Source organism: Egretta garzetta, unplaced genomic scaffold (genome assembly GCF_000687185.1).
Source record: "Egretta garzetta isolate BGI_Z169 unplaced genomic scaffold, ASM68718v1 scaffold11, whole genome shotgun sequence".
NCBI lineage: Eukaryota > Metazoa > Chordata > Aves > Pelecaniformes > Ardeidae > Egretta > Egretta garzetta.
This window is the reverse complement of record NW_009258621.1, coordinates 3,494,641-3,514,827: the sequence shown is the minus strand read 5'-3', so window position 1 is coordinate 3,514,827 and position 20,187 is coordinate 3,494,641. Positions and strand designations below refer to the sequence as shown.

At 38.4% G+C, this 20,187-nt stretch overlaps 1 protein-coding gene across 3 annotated transcripts in view; it reads left to right on the top strand.

Annotated features, from left to right (window-relative positions):
* The window catches only part of NRXN1 (neurexin 1), a 745,532-nt gene that overhangs the window by 614,032 nt on the left and 111,313 nt on the right, over positions 1–20,187 (top strand). For all 3 annotated transcript variants that reach the window (XM_009648206.2, XM_035903621.1, XM_035903622.1), the window contains one exon: positions 4,704–4,875. In XM_009648206.2, coding sequence (XP_009646501.1) covers positions 4,704–4,875 — 172 coding nt within the window. The remainder of the gene's footprint in view (positions 1–4,703; positions 4,876–20,187) is intronic.

Here is a 20,187-nt window from a genome sequence, read left to right as displayed (position 1 = left end):
AAAACTACTGTTGTGCCAAATTTGCACATGCTCATGTTTGACTCATTCCAGAATTATTACTACAGAGAGCAGTAAAACCTTGCTGATGCTACAGGAAACTTCATTATTCTGGAGATACATATATGTATATTTTATACTAGCGTAGGTTTTACAGCGTTTGTGGTTGGCAGAGCAGTAGCACTGGACTAGGGTCCAACAGGGAACAAATTGCACTGTCAGCTGTTGGTTTGATTTGCATTTCACATTTCTCGCTTAGTTCTTGGGTTCATCACTATTCTCAGTGCTTTGTCGGAAGCCTGTTAAAGCCAAGGTAGAAGTATTTAGAGTACGCAATTCATAAAACATGTTTGAAAATAATCCACTGGAGTTGCTAGATTACAATGGTAGCTGCCAGTGCTTTGGAAGACAAAATGTTTTGAAATGATTGGTATATACACATCCACGCACACGCGCCTATACTGTCTGAGCAATCAAAACTCCTGGCATTTCAGAGCATATTAGGAACGTAGGATTGGAGCTAAACATGCTCATGCTTTTATCCAACTGCTTTGAAGCCATTAACATATTTATCCTTACCCTGTGAGCTTGGACTCCTGCAAGTGGCTGGACAGCAGAGGTTAAACCGTAGGCAAAGCCTACGTTAGGTATGCATTGCAGTAATGTGTAGAGGGACAACCAAATGTGCTTATCTGCCTGCGTGCTACTGTGGAGAGAAAGTCACCCTGGCCTCAGAAACAGGAAAACTACATGGCCAAAGCACCTCCAAACAAAAAGTTTAGCTTTTCTGAAGAGCTGCTGGTTGGAGCTTAGGGTGTCGGGCAGCTTGTCTGTAGGTGAATTGGAGGTCCCTGCACTGCTTTGTCCCAGGAAGCGGTGGTGGTGATGGAATGGTTGTAGCACTATTCATAGCCCCTTCTGACTTCAAGTTCAAAATAATTTCTAGAGACAGAGAAAAATGTTTATGCTACTTGTTGAAATGCTTCACTCTTCTCCTGAAGGTGCGTCCTCTCTTTTGGCCTCACTTGGAAATAATATTGGAGACTCTCCCGTCTCCTATGTGTCTCCCTCTGTTATTGTGGCCTTCCCAGTTCAGATTAGATAAAGGCACATTAGGAAAAGGAATTTCATTGCTATGTTCTCTCACAACTGGGTGAGATTGAGAAAAATACACCGGCTAAGAACTGTAAACAGCCTGGTGGGCTTCTGCAGGCCCTCTGTACAGAACTGATTTGTACCAGAGGAGCTCTGAAATTATCATCTTTGCTAGTGGGCAGACATAACCTCCTAGAAATATGAGCCTGAAATGCTGTGCTATTTCAGGTCACTGGCAAGGATAACATCAGACAACAGTAATGTTGACTTATTGCAGTACTCAGTAATGCACAGACATATGTATAGTGCCCATCATAAGGGTGCTTAAGAGGGAACCTCTGATTCAGTGTTTGTCTGAGGCCATTTCTGATAGGAGGAATAACTTTAAGATTATTATGAATGAATCTTAGGAATATAAGAAAAGAAAACTTCTGCTGCACTGCAACTGAGGCTGGCAAAGTGGAAATAGTAACGTAGTATGCTTCAGTTTTATCAGTCTCTTCCCTTTCTGCACTACCACGTTGCTCCAAAAAGAAGGAAAAATAAAAAGCAGTTCTTTCTAAAGAGCTACAGACTCATTATATTAAGCATCACAGGGCTGATATCAGGTTATCTCAACAGGTTACTGTATATCACTATACTGTATGTGCACATGGCCTTAACCAATGACAAATGAAAAATAATGTGACTTACGTTATCTTGCAGTGAAGGAGGAGTACAGTGAGTCAAACTTCTGCATGATTATGTAAGGGCTTAAAACCCCCACTATCTACATACAGAGGTGCTTATTGCAAGTCAGCTGATGCATGGTGACTTACTGCTTTGGGGTAGTGTCATCGCCTGTCTGGGCCCACGTGCTGTCAGGTCTTTGCACTGTATTTTATTTTGTGGTTCTAAAGCGCTGTGCACGATGGGGTTGTGGTCCATATCGTGTGTAGCATGATATTCAGAAGTTAAACTTAAATATGGGTATAATAATAAGGAAGATTTAAACTTGAAACCCAGATTTGCTTCTTTGTTTTATGGGAGGTTACATACATGCCCACAGGTGCTGAAGAAATGTGAAAAAATGAAACATGTCCTTTAAATATGGAGTTTTTCATGTCCTCAGCTGCACAAATATATTAGAGACAAAAAAATCACTATAGTATGTTATCTACTATCAGAGTGATATTCTGTGCCATTGCAACTGCATGCTTGGTGCCTGTACACAGTACTTCTGTACAAATGTAAGGAAGTCAGGGAAACTTGCTTTTTTCACTAAAAAGTATGCGTATATCATGTAAGGCTGAAGGTCTGTAAAGCACTCATTTTATCTGCCAATACCTGGCCATTTACAAATGGTAACTTGGTAGCCATTGCAGCACCACATTCTCTTATTTTGGAAAAGCTGCTGCTATGTTTGCCTTTTACATCACTTCATTTTGCCTGCACCTGTCCTATTGACTCAAAGGCGTTTTTATTTTTTCTTGTCATTTCTTAATCTAAAATAATATATGTATATACATATATATGTGGGAAACAAGAAAGCAGGTATGTAAAGTGTAGGTTATGAATAGTATAATTATGAATAACTGTAAAATTAGTCAGCTTTTTTTAATCCTGAAAGCCTTTGATTTCTTGAAAGTACTGTGAAAAGGTCCTCATGCCATTATCATTACGTGCTGGTTTTCTGTATTTCATAAATTAGTAAAAGAAGAGATTGCTTTAGAGCTAGGACAATGTTATATTTCTTTGTATACATTTCTGTATAGAGAGAGTAAGCATATGAATGAAACAGGTGAAGCAAATAAGCTACTGCATCCATGGGAGAAAATGGGTGAAATCTAATCCGAGTTGTAGCTGAGCCAGCTGAAATGAAATAGAGCTACAGTTACTCTCCCCAGATAACTGGGAGAGGTTCTGCCACTCACACAAGAGGCAAAAGAAGGTGAGCGTGTGCGGGGTGAGGTGGATCCCTTGTTGATGCCCTACAGGCATGGAAAAGTAGGACCAGTCAGTACAGAAACATTAAAACAATCCACAAGGAAAAAAGAGGAATATTTAGAACACGATGTAAGAAACTAGGCAAATTTTTTTAAAAAGCGCTTTTCAGAGTCATTCTGCAAATCTCAGCAGGGAATGATGCTTCTATTGCTTTAAAAAAGATCATAGCTGAAGAGGTGACAGCGTAGTGCCAAAGCGTTGAGGTACTTTCTCCAGTGGTGTTCACCAGCTGCTCATCTGTGTAACTGGAATATGCAAGCACTATTGGAAAATGAAGTCAGGTATTTAAAACGAGAATAAAATAAAGTGGAAGAACTCCTGAGTTCTTTGCTTGGGAGACTTCAGAGACGAGGAGCTTCAGGATACGCTTACTACTGGGAGAGGTGCCAGAGTAGTAAGCGAAAGAGGGAACAGGCACAAAAGTTAGGCGGGAGAGGTGAAGCTGGTTCTGGAAAGATGGGCATTGATGACCAAGAGGCGCAAAGTAAAATGTTTCATTGTGTTTCATCTGGTAGTGTAAAAATTTAAAGAGGTTTTTTAACTCTTAAGAAGGATGTACCACTTTCAATGACAGGAAATTTCACATAGAATTGCCACTTATTATGCACAAGGCCCTAATCTTATACTGTACAGCGCTTTTCTTTTTTTCCTCTTAATTTAATAATTGTCCTTATTCAGGAATAGGATTTATTTTATAGGAGAAAAAAAAATCACAAAGCCCTTAAGTTAAACTTTTAGCAGACATTAAAAGACTTTGTTAAAATGTAAATGTCCCATTTGAGTGAACATATTAATAAAGTAAAAGACAATAAAAATGAAAAAGTGCTAATATCACCATCATCTGGAAAAATCTACGGCCTTGGTCCTGAGTATGAATGTGTGTGCAAAGTCCCCTTCGGCCTAGGTACACTCAGGCACAAGAGCTTGAAGGCAAATCCCAGCAAAAAACATCAGTCTCAGTACGTAGTGGGAACAAGATGCTGTCCCTGTGTCACAGATGCCTTTCACCCCTCTCTGGCTCTGATCAGGAAAGTCCTCGTTAGTCAATTGGTCTGTGGTTGTCTTAATGATTTGGAGTTACTACAGTGTGATGCAAAAAATGTCTCGATTAGGAAAAAAAAAAGTTGTCTCCTTTATTATCATTTGTGAAGACTCTGAGTATGAATGAGGTTTGGAGAAAGGAGATGCAGGGCTGGGCCTTGGCTTTTATAGCCAGAAAATCCTCATGCCTCTTCCAAGTGACACCGCGAGGCTTTCCGTTTTGAAAGCCTAGAAGGAAAAATGGTGTTTAATCCTCATGGAGGTGAGGGAGGGGACAAAGAAAGAAATCCTGAGCTTTCTTCCTCCTCATCTTCATCTGAATCCCTCAGAAAAGGAGAGCACTCGGTTTGGTAAAATAACTCATTTGGAATATCAAATATCCATGAAAGAGACGTCCCAGACTTAGTGAGCTGTCAGGAGGCTTGTCACTGCCACATGCAAGCCCTCAGAAGTTACATCTGAGGAGGGAAGATGTTAGAAATCTTTCCCTGTATGACATACTGTCTCTATTTCTTGCTAAAACAACTCTTAATTAGTTGTTCTTTTTCTTCTTTTTTTTTTTTTTTTTTTTTTTAAATATGCAGCACCAGGGAAAAATTGGAGTTAAATTTAATGTTGGAACTGATGACATCTCTATTGAAGAGATCAACGCAATCATTAATGACGGAAAATACCATGTAGTACGTTTCACAAGAAGTGGTGGCAATGCCACGTTACAGGTGGACAACTGGCCAGTTATCGAACGTTACCCAGCAGGTAAGGGCTTACACAAACGCTTGTGAGTAAAAGGGTGGGGGATGTGTGGAGTTTGGCTCGTTTTGCGTCTTTTCTAATATAACATCAGCTCCTGCGCAGTGTTTTGGTAGCTAATTAAGTAGTTAAAGAGTCCTGAGCAATGTGCGGTTTATGATTATGGCATTTCTTAAGTGAGTTAAAAGCACAAATCCAAGTTATTACTGGAAGTGGAAAAATACAGTTATAAAGGCATGAAAGGTTTTGTTTCTTGTTTTCATTTGTTTTTATTGGATTATTGTTTTAGGGGGAAAAAAAGGCTTTGACAAAAGCTACACAGTAAAATGACTTCCAAATCGATCTCCAAGTGATGGGGTAAAACATTTACTGAGTAAAAGGTTGTCTGTGTTCTTTTAATTACAAGTTGTTATTAAAGCAATCTGAAGCTTATGAATTTAGCAGAAGTGGTCCAATAGGCATAAATCAAACGGTGTATCAGTTATTCATTGTACAACCAACCAACCAAATTAAGATGCCTTAACTTAAATTGCAAACTACAGGATATTACTTATGCAAGTGATGCTGGTTACTTGAACAGGACCGCTCATGAGAATATAGAGTTGCCTTGATCGGGCCCATATTTAATTATATGCAAATGCCACGCACTGAAGATTACTGTGTTACTAATTTTATTCGTTTTTGAAGGCACCAGGTTTTTCAGATACGCAATCCCTTTCTTATTGAATAGGACTGCTGAGCCATTAATGGTAACTTACAAATCTGCATGTTATCTGTTAACAGTCGGCATGTGTGTTCATATTATTAAACAAAAGGCAGCAAATCCAGAGGTGTAAGTGAAAGGTATTCTGGTTTGCATGTTTGCTATAACATAAATGATAGTTTTGATTTATCTGTTTAAAAGTAGAAAATTCTTCATTTTGGGGACGGAGTGGGACAGGCGGGTATGTTTCACCATGCATAAGCCATTCCCTGTACTAATTATTAGTACTTAGGGTTTGGGTTTGGTGGGGTTTTTTTAGCTGGTGTTTGAGTTGTAGTCCAGCTGCTCACCTGTCTTTTAGAACTTAAAAATAATTTAAAAAAATTCCACAGGTGAAATATCATCCCTCATCATTTTTTTGAAATAATTTAAATTTAAAATAAGAATGAAAGTATGCACTGAAAATGAAATTATGTAGAGCAGGAGTTGTTAAAAAATCCTGTGTGCTAATGCATTATGAATGGGTGACAGTTCTGACTGTTAGAAACAATTAATGGCTTTAAGTTAGGCACATCTCTGACGGGTGATAAACTCTTGAGGGAAAGGGGGATACTGAATGAATTATGTCCTGTGATCTGTCAGAGATTCCTGTTTTCCCCTTATCCTCCTTGTTTTCTAACTTTTGCAGTGTTTGGTAAATGGTAGCTGAAATAAGATGGTGGAAACTGGGGAGGAGTGTGTGTTCAAGACCTATGTAGCAGAAAGGAAAAAAATAGGGTTTGGGCTTTTTTGTTTGTTTCTTTTGTTTTTTACCTAGATGATTAGCATGAAAATATTTTTGGTTTTCTATTCTGTTTCTTCATGAAAATACAAAGTGGCTGCAAGGATGAACTACAGTTGAGTTCTGAAGATAGTGGCACTCAGAATTTGTTTGTACTGAACATTGATCAATTTAGAAAATAGAGTGATTTCCTTGTGATGGGATTAGTGGAGTGGAAGGAGGTTGGATGTTTTCTTTGAAAAAGGGAAACAAAAAATTAGAGCTTCCTGAGCTGCTTTTAGCAATCCATGTGCAAGCTGCATTCAAAAGCATTTTCAGTTGCTTCACCAGCTGAGGCACAGAATCCCTTGGCTTGCTTTATTGCCAGATCTTCCAGGACTGCTGTTGGCCTTTAATTTTCTTTGCCTTTCCCATAGTAATATCTTATGGCTCCTGTATGCCATAGCATCAGTTTTGAAATCCATCCTACCCCTTTTCACCTTCCACCTCTTCTCCCTTCCCAGCATGAAAGCACCTAGCCATACCTTTCCCTTACATTTCCATGCTGCTCCGTCAGGTTTGGCGGTCTTCATTTAAGTCCTTTTTAAACACTAGTTTCTTCACAAACTGGTATTGATGTAGATTTTGGGAAAGATGCAGGCTTGTCCTGAGGACTATGCTGCCTTTGAGCAAGGTTGATGCTGCTCTGAAGATATTAAAGGTACCATGTTCAAAGCTACCACTGTTATTCCTGTTCTAAAAGCTGTATTTTTAAAAGTGACATCTTAAAGATATCAGACAACATAGTTTGGCAAATGTCCAATTTAGACGTGCTTCTGCTCTTGCTGGTTTAGGGGCCAGCAGTAGTACCTGACAGTACTGGTTAACTTGCTCTTTGCTCATGTTTTGGGTGGAGGACATGCTGCGGTGGTACAATATAGACTGAATTTGATCCTGTTTGCGTGAGTGAGGGCTCATTAGTTTTCATTTCAGTGCTAGAAAGAATATTCTTATTTGCTTTGTGCCTGTTTTCTGAATTGTTTCTTTCTGCATAATTTCTTAATGTGCCTGCACCACTGTACATAAGCACAGACTTATCTCTCCTACTTCTGGGGTTTTTAAAATCAAGAATAGAAACAAGATTAGCAGCTTAATTAGTAAATTTGCTATTCTTAAATGATGTATGTCCGTTTTTAAAAAATAACATTAAAAAAATCAGTTGGTTGCCTAAAACATACCAACTGATTAATTCTCTTTTCTTCACAAGGAAAGATTATATTTTGAACTACACTTCTGGTTTGCGTGTCTGACTGCAAGACTTTGGTTGTTTGTGATGGGCGTCTTCAAATATTGGGTAGAGATTTTCCGAGAAGAGTTTCTGGTCAGAGGCTCAGGATTTTCCAGTTTGGTTGCCTGTGTGGCCTTCATACAGCCCCATCTAACTGCTGCAGATAATGGCACCCAAGGCCCAGTAATCGTCGGTGTTGCATCGGTTGCTAGGAGGGTGCTGTGGCCACCCTGTTGATACTCAAAGCGAGCATCTTTTTCAAAAGAGCTCTGGCCCTGATTGCCACAGGTATGTATGGGATTTGTAGGGAGTCTGAACTCAGTCCTGGGTCTCAGGATCTGCCCAGAGTTTAGTGCTCTTGCAAAGGGTTTTCTAGCTGGTGTAGCACACATGATTCTCTAATATTGCTTTATGAGCAGTCAGAGAGGTAGAGAGCTTGCAGAAAGTATCACGTGGCAATGCTCTATAGGGCTTCCATGGTTGCTTTGTGTGGTGGGTTGTTTGTTTGTTTTTTTTTTTTTCCTAGAGCTGCATAAAACGTGGAAATGACCCTGGAAGATGTGTAGGACTTAGCATATTTCTCTTGTACATCATTCTCCATCCCGATAGATGCAAGTGTTATGTTTTCTCCAGGCCCAGGCACCTTCAGTTTTTATCTGAGTAGATGTGAAATGAGAGAACTGTAAAAGAAAAAGAGAGGGGGGTGGCCACTGGTAGAGGATGATTATCCTTGTAAAGGTGGCTGGTTGTTTTTTGGAGTATAGTGGGAGAAAATATGGGTTTGTCCTAGACAAATATGAAGATTTCAGCATCCTGAAATGGATGGATGATTTACAGAAACAGATGTTTAGATTTAAGTATGTATGTTCTTCCAGAGTCACATCAAAGTATTTTTTTTTTTTTCATGCCAGAGTTTCTCTCTTGCCGTTTCTCTGAGCACAATGCTAGAGCTATGCAGCTGCACACTTCAGTTTCTGCCCTTTATTAAATTTGTCCTATTTTCCCACTTTGTCCTTGTGTCAGTGGCTGGTGGGTGGCCCTATGATTGAGAATAGCCCATTGTAGTTTTTTGATAGCTAAGATGCCCAGCTCTGTACTGGATTTGTATATTCCATCTTTCTTAACTAAATTCAATGCTATGTCTCTTTACTGAATGATTATCATCCCTCTGCCACCTTCCCAAAGAACTTTAATATTTCACCTTGGCCTCTTTTTTCAGATAGCGATTTCCCATTAACTTATCTGGATGCCACCTAATTTCCAATCATATTAAACAGGAATGAAAAAACTGCTGACTGTGCAGTCAGAGTTCCCAATCAATAGACTAACCCCATTTTCCATGCAGATCCTTTCTACTTCTTGTGGCTTATCTTGTCTGCTTCACAACTTAGTTTTAATTGCCCTTCCCAACTGGCTGGCTGCTGGTGTGGTGATGGGATTTCACTGCTGTAGCAACTCCAGCTACTGCTGTGAACAGGTTGCTTTTCTCACTTCAGTTAGGTAGTAATTCTACACTGAAATGTAGATTTGCTAAGGACGCATTTAGTATAGGAAACCAAAGGACTTGTTAATTTGGGTCAAACTGAACTAACAATTATGGCCAAAGGAAAACCAAAATAATAAAGAATTGGTTTTAGTAATGTCAAAATATTAATTTCAGTATTTTCTAAATAAAATGTTCTGACTTTTCATGTCAAGATTGCCCAGCATTTATAGGGGATTTAGGTAATCTGAGAAGAAAGCATTTAATTTAATTTGAAACAACCTTTTCTTCCTTACCTGAAAGAAAACCTGTTTCAAGTCAAATCAAACTGGAGGGGTGCGGGCAGAGGGGTAGAATCTTTCTCACAGCAGTGTTCATAACCATATCTATTTAACAAGAAAAAAAATAATCTCAATTTTCTGATTTTTCCTTCCTTAGTAGTGAAGGGTATGCATTTTACCAGTCTGGGAAAGCATATTGGAACAAGCCAGGTGACTTTCTAAAATCACAATAATAACCATTTATGGTGAAGAATTTCCAGAATCACTTTTCTGTGAATAACTCTACACTTTCTGCAGTCAAAGGCAGTTTGCCCAATGCTGATTCTTTTAAAAAACATGGCACAACCAATCAGTTTACCAGCAGGAACGTACTCTTCAGAACTTCCATCGTAAAGCAGACTGATGCAGAATTTTCTGGATATAAGATGATCTGTTAGATATTGGCCAACTGGTCTATGGTTTCAAAGCTATTCAGACTGCTGGGAATACTCAGCAGTTCCCGGGACACTGCAGCAGTCTGGAAGATACAGTCTGGTGTAGGCAAATATCTAAAACAAAGCCTTCCCGGTCATCCCTGGATTTCTGTTCAGCCTTAGAAAAGCATAACTTAGTTGCAGCTGTCCTCATGTACCCCATGGGTCAGCAGACGTTGTTGGGGATGTGTCTGACAGACCTAGATCTGACAGCATGAGCATCTCGCACTCGTTGTTCACACAAAAGAGATTGTCCGAAACGCTGCCAGACTACAGGAACAGATGTATCTCTGTGACTGGGGAGTATAAATTACGATCGAGTATACACACCAAAGAAGAACCTGTGTGAGAGTCCATGTATGTTGGCAGAAGATCAAACCACAGGCTGACATTATGGTTAGTGCCAAGTACCTCTGCAGTACAGCAGTTGGCAGCTGAAGCTTTGGTATAACACACAATAATTCTGCTCTGGGTTTTGGTTTTAGGGTTTTTTTTATTCTGTCACATAAGGTTAAATATCTAAGAGCACACATATTGTCTTAGGGACTTTCTCTGGATCTGTGGGCTAAAGGCTGTTATTGCAGAACATCCATGAACCGAGGGAAAGGGGACATCTCATTTAAATGCTTCTCTTGATCCCTGTATTCTGGAAAACAGACAAAGCGTCTGCTGTTTTTTCATGGGATATACCTGACTTTAAGATAAATGCTAAGAGTCAGCTATTACCATGTATCCTCGTTAGGATAAGTGCTATCCATTTGTCTTGGTTTCGTGTGTTTAGATTGACCATAAAATTAACAGGAGACATTTGTGTCAGTACATTTGTTTCTCCAGATTGGATTAGTATTTCCCAAGCGATCCATGTAGGTGTCTAACATGCATACCATGGGCTTAGAAATACCTTCCAAATTCATGCCCCTACAGCCACTTCTGAAGAGAATCAAAGATCTGTTCCTCAGGCATAAGTGTGGTGGCCAGGAGAGATCTCAAACTCTTTTGCAAACATATCTTTGAATATTCTAATAAAATGGACAGACAGCCTGTTATCACCCCTTCCATGCAAAATTATAATGGTCAAGAAGATGTAGGAACCTAACAAGTAAATGGTCACTCAGTATTTGCCTTGCATTTACCATAGGGTAATTTGTCAAACCTCCCTGGCCACTGCTGTTAGGACATGGGATTTTCAGGGTGTTTTCCATGCTGAAATGGTATAAGCCTTCTGACTCCTATTTATTTATTGATTTGGCCAGCAACACGTCATCTCTTAACTTTTTTCTCACTTGTTTCCTTCTTTGGATAGATGAATACATCTTGGTGTTCTCTCATGTGCTTTCCTTTGCTATAGTCAGAGTTTTGACACCCCTACAGTCAGACATGTCACCTTGGTAACTCAGTCCTGGTGGTGGACATAGAGGATTCGAAGAACACCCTCTTCCGACGAGCTGCGAAGCTCGCAGACTTGGAGCAGTCTCTCATTACTTGGTAGGGTCAAGGCTCCCAGAGACAAAATAAAGCCTACCTTTCTGTCCAGGACGGAAATGCAATGGAAAAGACTTAAGTTTTGTTCACAGCAATTAAGCTTCTGTGAAACAGATATTGCCCAATGTCTCCTGTTTTGTATGTTATTTTCCTGCTGTGAGAAACTAGTAGTGCCAATGAAACAAGGACATCTTATAATACTTTACTTCCCTTGGAGATAACAGTGTTTGGGAAGAACAGGAGGACTTCTCAGGAACTCTCCATCTGGCAATATGTAGAAGATGAATGATACAGTGCAAGCAAACACTTTATGTATAAATTTATGCCATATGTATAAAATCAGGCTATAGATGTGGGTCTAAATATTTAGTCCACGGAATTAGTAAGAGGAGAAAGGGAAAAATGCCAGTTAAGTCAGTAGTTCCGTGGTTACCAAGTAATGCCTCATCCTCTCATATTTGGAAAGCAAAACTCATCAGTGTTCTTCATGGCCTTTCATGCATCCATGGAGTCACAACTCCCTGGAGTTCTGTTTATGCTGAGGTCTCTGTCTGGGAATGTCTGCAGTAACTATTATAGTTAAACCTGCTTTGATTTGATAGGAGGTAACAGGGCATAAATGTGAATGACCTAACAATTTTTATTTGGATTTGCATAAAATCTTTGTCAAAGTTCCATATGTGAAAATAGTCAGGACGGAATCACATAGCCCTGGTGGTAAAGGCAAAGTTCTTTCATGGATCAGACCCTAGCTTAGGGAGAACAGAGGCACAGATTCCCACCTAATTAAAATCATTGATATTTCAGTTGAATTATGATCATTCAAACCTTAAGTTACATATTAATGTTGATTTTTTTTTAAAAAATAATTAAAAAAAAGTTAGAAACCACACATACTGGCTGTAATAGAGAAGATCTCAAGATAATTGTCAAAGACTAATGAATGAAGAATTAAAAAAAAATGTATGCTTCCTTTTGCAGGTAATGAAAAAAAAGAAAAATTAAAGGTATTTAAAGAAAAACAAAAAGATAATTTAAAACAGAAGCATTTAAAAAAACCCAAATTTTTACATTTCTAAAATTTAAAAATGAAAAATTTAGTGGTTTATGCAATTTATTTGCATTTTTTGTAGTGAGAGATATTGTAAAATCTTCATTAGATTAAACAACTTTTTAATCTTATATAATGATCAAAGTATTTTTTCATTCTGGTCCCAAATTTAAAAAATCAGCTTGGTCTGTTGAATAGACATCATAACAGTAAAAGAAGAGTTAATATATGAAAGATAATGCACGCAGGTTGGATAATTCAAATTTTTATAGAAAATATTTTGATTTAATTGCACTGGCTCAAGACAAAGGTTTAATGCTGTAGACAGCTTATGGATTATTTTCATTAGCAGTAAAAAAATGGTAAGATCTGAGAATGTTTAAAATACTAAAGAAAATATTAATGGAACTGTATTTAAATCAATAGTCCACTTCCCCTCTAGAGGATTAGTGGTTTGGGTTTTTTTGGTTTGGTTTTTTCTCCTGTTCTCATTTCTTTTTTTTTTCCCCCAAGTGTATTTAAAATTTATGTTAGTGATAGAATAGCTTAAGAAATGTGGAAAAAAAAAAAAAAAATGGACTGGGTCAAGTCTGCTTCTTTGCATAAATTGCTTCCCTGAGAGGGTAGCTTAGGAGTAAACTCCCGCGCTTAGAAATTTTCTTTCAGTTTCCAGTCCAAACGCTTTCCCGTTCATCCCTCTTTGTTCTTGTTTGTCTTCTCACAAAATAGTTTTCTCATTTCTCTGCTCAAAATAGATTAAAAATTAATCTTAGTTACTGAGCCACAAGCCAGTAGTTAAGTGATGGATGTAACTAGGCCAGCATGCTACCTTACCTTTGCCAAAATGAAACTGCACAACTGATTTCTTGCATCTTTTTCTGATTTATACAGCTCTGACTACTCTTTGGCTATGATTAAATGTATTTTTCAGCATGTAGCTAGGTCTCACTTTCAGTATCATTTCATTGTTCAAGTGCAAGATTGATGCTAACAAAGATGGTGATTTATTTTCCCATTCTCTTTGGGTGAAACTCTGTTACAGCTTATCCAAAGTCAATGAATTTATTTTATTTTTTTTTTTCTAAAACCACTCCTGCCCTTTGATAGATTATGAAATTGTTCTATCCTGCTGTCTTCTTCAAATGAAGAGCCTAGCTGATACCCAAACAAGGCACTACAGTAAGTTGCTTTTCAAAAAGTGGTTTCAGTAAAGTTTCCCAAATCAGCTTTTTAATTTGACAGCTTATCAGGTTTTTCTGTCAGATAATGCTATATAATAATGCTTCTCTAAGTCTGCAGACAGATTTTCTTTTTTCCTTTATTTTTCATCTTGGATATCCTGGTGAAATACAAAGGCTCATCCCTTCTTAGACTTGATAGATCCTGTAATTAAATTCAGATCTTGATAAAATGTGTGGCACAGTTGTCATTACTTGATCACAGAAGGTGTAACACCTTTCAGTTAAATACAGCAAGATGGCACAATGCATCTAGTTTAGGAGGAGAAAGAATATGTCAAATGAGCAGCAATTCAGAAAAAGATGTTCTAAAATACGGAAAGAAACAGATAATCTGCTCTTTTTGTGTCTTGTGGCAAAGGATGGTGCCCATACCTGCTTGCCATAAGTAGGCACAGGGTGATCTGGAAAAGGAATTTCTGAGGATGACCACGAGCTGTGGGGATTCCAGTTAGAGGAAGAAGGTGGGAGTGAAAACAGATCTCAGAATGAGACATGGCAAACCTGTCACAGCCGGTCCCATTCACCCCTTCAGGAAGGCCATTATCTATTAGCAAGCCCAGTAAAAGTCAGATCACAAAAGATTAAACATTTCTAATATGTAGGGATTCTTTTGCATGCTTTTATTTGGTTTGACATGTTTTCCATATAACCTGCAGTATCACAACTTATCCAATGTAGTAGGATAAGTTCAAAGTGGAGGATTAATGTGTTATTAGTTGAAAAGAAAATGATTTAAAGTCTTTACCAAGGAATTTTAGCTCCTCAGTAGCTTCTTTAATAATACAAAGCTGGTATCTGTGATAGAATCAATGTCTTAAAAGATGTTTGTCATTCTTCTTTTCTTTCCCAGTGGCAGGACCACGTTGTCAATGCAAAGTATTGAACATCAGATTTCTCTCTTTCCATCTTTCCTTTCAGCCTGCCCTCCAGTAGGTTCATTGCTGTCTCGTTCAGGATTGCACAGGACTTTGCTTAATGTGTCACTCACTAAGCCAAACCAATATCCACTTACCGACTTCAGTAAAATTACTTTTGTGTAACACTTAAGTGAATAAGTGTTGGTATGGTTGTGACTATGCCCCTCACTTCAGATGCCTTACCTGATGGGCATACACATGTGCTTGCTCTAAGACTGGTATTAACGCTGCCGGTGGCTGATAGAGCATGCAAGAGAAGAGTATGATAGTGTACTTCTGCTGTGTGTTCCTTCTGCCGTGCAGTTTGTTTCCATTACCTTCTGGGGCAACCCCAAAGTCAATCTGAAATGGGAGCCTTGCTCAGGACAGAACAAATCAATGCGGTTTTGAGCCTTCCAACCAGACAATCTATCATATGGAAAATAAAACTCTTTTCTTTGCAGTGCTATTGAGTGTTAGGTGCTCTTGGAAGATAAGGTATTTTTTTATTTGGGGCACATTTGTGCATGTGTCCCCAGATATATTTTACTGTTGTTGTGAGGTGTGACGGCAGAATAGTACTTTTATGTCTTCAGTATAAGAACTTCCATTAAACTAATTGAGAAGTAGTAACTATAATCCATACTGCAGCAGGGAAAACGGCAACCTGCTCTGTCCTAGATATGTTTTCAAGAGACTGAACTACGTTACCAGGTATCCAGGAGGACACAAATCACTGCTCTCTTGAACATATGACTATGTACGTGCTTTAGACTCTCTCCCCTTTGTGCTACGTGACACAGGAGAGAAAGTGTACACCCATCTCTTCATCCTAAGGTGTGGGGGACTTTCTGCACTCTTAAGCCCTGTTGGTTAAAAACTGGAAACTGCAGTGTTCACACTTTCAAAATAACGCTTTTTTTATTACTTTGGATTTGTGATTAATGGAAACTTGGTTGTAACCAATTCTACAGGACAGTTGCATTATATCATGCATTAAAACTAAGTTCAGAGTGTTCCAGGAGTGTTACCTTAACCCTAGTAAGTTGTAGCTAAACCAGAGGATCTTTTTTGCAGTCTATCCTACCTGTCAGAAAAAGACTGAAAAGGTTGTATGATTTATATAACCTAGAACCCTTATGAGCTTCACAAGAGTCAGGTTCTGTAGTATACATAATTTCAAATAAATTTGAAGCCAAAATTGAACATCCATCGCTGTATCAGAAGCACAAAACATTGTGAACGACATTCTGAAGCGAATTAAAGGCAGTGAAATTATGCTTTTACAAATTGGTTTAATTGAGATGTGAATGGTTTATTTTCCTCAGTGGACTATTTCTGAGGAGTTAAATGGCCTTCCTCGTGTAGCATCAAGTTTAGTGGACATTAAAAAACTGAATGAAACACAATGTTGTCAGGGTTAAGTATACATAAAGACAATTTCGATTTTCCTTTTTTACAGAACTGGCAGGCATTAATAGACGAGGGGTTTAAAATTTTCAAATTACAGTTGCACAGTAGGGAGAGAAGAATAAATATGCCCTTTTGCAAAGAACAAACACTACTAAAAGTTTAACTGTAGCTGGGTATAGGGCTAAGTCTTGAAAATAGGCTCTCATTTTCAGAACACTGCGATTGCCTCACAGTAATTTTCAACCAAAGGCTTCTTGAGCATCTTGCTTTAAGGTCCTAGACCTGTAGCGCGCTCTCATGCAAATTCATGTGTGTTTTTTGTCTGAACTAAAATACAAACTCAGACTGAAGACAGTGCTGTGGTTGCACCATCAATTCCAAAAAGCTGTGGTAGGATAAGGTACACATGAAGGACTTGGACAGAGAAGTCTCAGGCTCAGTTTCAGGCTCGTCCCCCCCTTTTTAACTCCTCTGGTGCCCACAGGCTTCCTTTATGAACCAAATTACCATCCATAGAGGTGCAGCACTGCAGCATTTGGTTGCAGAAAGCACTGCAGCAGTGCTAAATGCCAAGGCATGGGTCTAAGAGGAAGGAGTGAAGGTTATAGCAATGTAGACAACATCCTGGAAATGTATAATTCTGAGAAGTCACTTGTGGGGGTCTCATCTTCCAGGGTGCTCCATATGAAATATCCTGTGATGCTGTGACAAAGGATTTAATGGAAATCGCTTTGTGGGCATGAAAGGCTAAAATGTAAGAATTAGGGAGGATTTTACCACCCTTTACGGCACTTTGAAACCAGCTCTGGAACAGGTATCAAAGTCTGTACCCAGGGACTGTGGTTCTATGGAAAAAAAAAAAATGGTGCATGTGTAACAGGAGCCCAAAAGAGGTGCTATCTCAACTGGTTTATAGTGTCAAAAGGAAAACTATGCAGTGACTTGATTACAGTATAAGTGCTTTCAGGGGGAGAAGACATTAGATGCTTACAGTGCTCTTTAGCTGTTCCTAGAAAGCCATAACCAGAACTAAGAAATTCATGCAAGAAATAGAGCACGTGATTTCAACAGTGAGCCTTGGAATACACTGTGAGAGATATTCCTCCACTATGTGTCATCACATTAGGAGAACGTATTTTCCTGGAAGATCTGTTTGAGGCCATTACAGGTTATGAATTAACCAAAGAATAGTTTTATGGCTGAATACAGGATCAAGAGGGTCGATATTCATATCCTGTGATATGTAGATCAGATTATGCCTATGTCTATATTAGGAGCATCTTATCAATATAAGAGTAATGCTATGGTAGCAGTGTGTTCAGAATGCATATATAGTTATGCCTTCCCAAGAATTAACCAAGTCATACCAGAAAAAAAGAATGTTTCCAGGTATAATTTCTATATCCAGGAACATTACTGTGCCAAGCAACAGCTATACGATGCCTTAAACACATTGGTCCTATTGCATTAAATTGAGAATGTGCTTGCAAAAGAGAAGAGAATATTGAGAATATTACCCCAATCCTAATGTATCATTCATGTTTCTCCTTCTCAGTTTTGTATATTTATACTTCCATAAATCCTGGTAGCTAGGAAAATTATTATTAGTTAGCTGCTTGATTAGCCATTCCATCTGATATCTCACAGTTTGTTATGTGTATTTTTTCCAGTAGCTGACTTTAGTTAAAGAACATTCTATGGAGTAAGCCTGCATACAGCTTTTCCAGCTGAGCTACAGAGATGAGCCATGTTGCAAGAGTCTGTCAAAAATAATCTGCTGTCTGTACACTTTCCTTATCTGCCATAGCTCTGTGGACATGAAGAACCATGGGTGTTCCATGCAGAAAACAAAATGGGATGTTACTCCAGTCTTTGTCAGAATCATGTTTTAGCCTTATGCTTTGTAGATGGTAAAAATCCACCCTGGTAGTTAGACATATTTTAATCTTAATTGGATTTACTTCAGCCTTAGCCATGAAAGTTTGTTTAGAAGTTCTAGTGTTCTCCTTCGCAAGCAGTGGCAAATCCATGTACATATTAATAAAGCAAGGACAGCAGGCGGTTTCCTTTTCCCACCTAATCTACTGATTCCATGGCAGTACTTCCATGGGTGATGGTGGACAGTGGATTAATCGAATGATGTAGTCCTTCATTCTTAGAGTCTAGAATTTTGTCTTGAAAATATGCTTATTAAACTGGAACGCATTAATATTTTATTAGTAAGCCATCTGCACGTTTTAGCTGTTAATATAATATCTGCTTAAAATTAGATGTTTGTTTAACACTTCATCATTCTCAGTACTGTCATTTAGAAATAAAAATAATTTAAATAGCGTATTGCATTGTATTTTAATAATGCATTAGTGCTTTGTGTTAGAGAAACTACTGGAATTTATAAAGCTGGAAGGGTGATAATATCCTTCTCTAATTTCTTCAACATAGTGGGTTTTAGTAGGTCTTTAAAAAGTCAAGTGGTTTCCTGAGAAAAAGTGGATGTGTGTAAATTGCACAGAGCTATTTTCTTTCAAAAGTTGTTCTTTTCCCCATTAAACATTTCATAAGTGTTTTAAAGTAAAAGTTGAGTCTACTTTTTGGATATTGCATTAGCAAATGGATTTTTGTAAAAGAAAATGAAAAATTAAACGTATTGACAGTTGACTAGCAATTATGTATTTCCTTGCAAATTCATATACGCTTAAATAGCTCTATATTGATTGTTTTTTTCATTCTGGTGTTTCAATTCAGATTGACTCCGAAAATCAAGCCAATAAAAACTATGTGAAGGTTAGCTGCCAGATTTGCATTCTCCATCTAAAATGTGGCTCTTAAAGAATTGGGCTATCTTGGTTTAGTTGGTGCAGGTCAGATTCGTATGTGTTAGATCTGGCTTTGCAGTCTGTGGCTTTCTCTTCTAGTTGCCCAAGGCTACCTTGACACCAGATGTCATCTGAAAACTCCAAGAAGAGATCTGTAGCTTCAAAGGCCTTTTCAGGCCATGATTTAGCCAGGCACTTGAGAATTGCTTCTGTGGTTGATGTTCATCATGTCTTTAAGTGCTTTTGCAGAACAGGGTGTACTGAAGAGGACTTCCCCTAGGAGTGGTCGGTGACAACAGCCAGCCTTTCTCACACCTATCCCCCTGGACAGGCGCTTTATTCTGCAGTGGGTCTTCCGTTTTTACATGAAGAATATGAGAAGTCATGAAGCACAGAGTTCAGGAAAGTGATAAATATGTTATGGTAACCATCTTTTCCCTCCCTTGAGAACTTCCTGAATCATAAAAGAAGGAAACTATAGAAGCTTTGGACATAGAAATCCAGAGCATTTGAGCAATGCAGTTTTCCATTTTCTTCAGAATGGAATCTCAGAGCAAAATAAAATGTTTCACAATAATTCTTAGTCTTCTCAGTTGAACTACACATAAAACTGAGGCAAAACATAATTGCAAGGGGAAAATACTTAGCTAATTGGAAACACTTTGCAGATTTAAAAAAAAAATGAGCTGTATTTCATAAAAGGTTACAGCGATGTGCTACATATCACAGATTAATTTAAATGGAAAATATTAGTGAAGCTTTATTTTAATGTATTATTAGGGAATCAGATTATTTTACCTTTTAACAGGTAAAACTAAATCACTGCTGGGAGTCTACCCACGGCCATTATGCTATTGCGTGGTGGCCTGCTCATTTATAGTTCTGCAGTCCTTAAAGCACTCCTCTGCTTTTATCTCAGAGAGCATCTGTTTCTATTATTTATAGTTTCTGTTTCTATGTCTTGCCAAAAGCGTTAGAAAAAACCCTGTGTATACAAGTTTAAACCTTTCCATTTGAAATAGATTATTCTTTTATAGTAAAATGTCTTCAAGGCATAAATACACAAATTGAAATGCCACTTTTAGACAGAACTGAAAGTCGGGAGCTTGCTTTGGCCAAGGGCTACTTTTTTTGCTGCACTGCTGACACAGAACAGATTTTTATCTCCATGCCATTTTCTATCTGTATGGGTGCATTTGGTTTCTTCTGCTTGGCAAAGGCTTGTCCAAAGAATGACCTCACTTTTGTTGTTTCCAGTGGCTTGTGTGTAATCACGCATATCCCTAAGGGAACGAGCTGATGTAGCCTTGGCAGATGTAGTGAGTGTGACAAAGCACCTGTATGGTCTGGGACTTTGGGGCATAGTGGTGGTTAAAGCTAGCATTTGCATGCTTTGTGAAAGAACATGAAATCAATGTTTTTAATATTTGC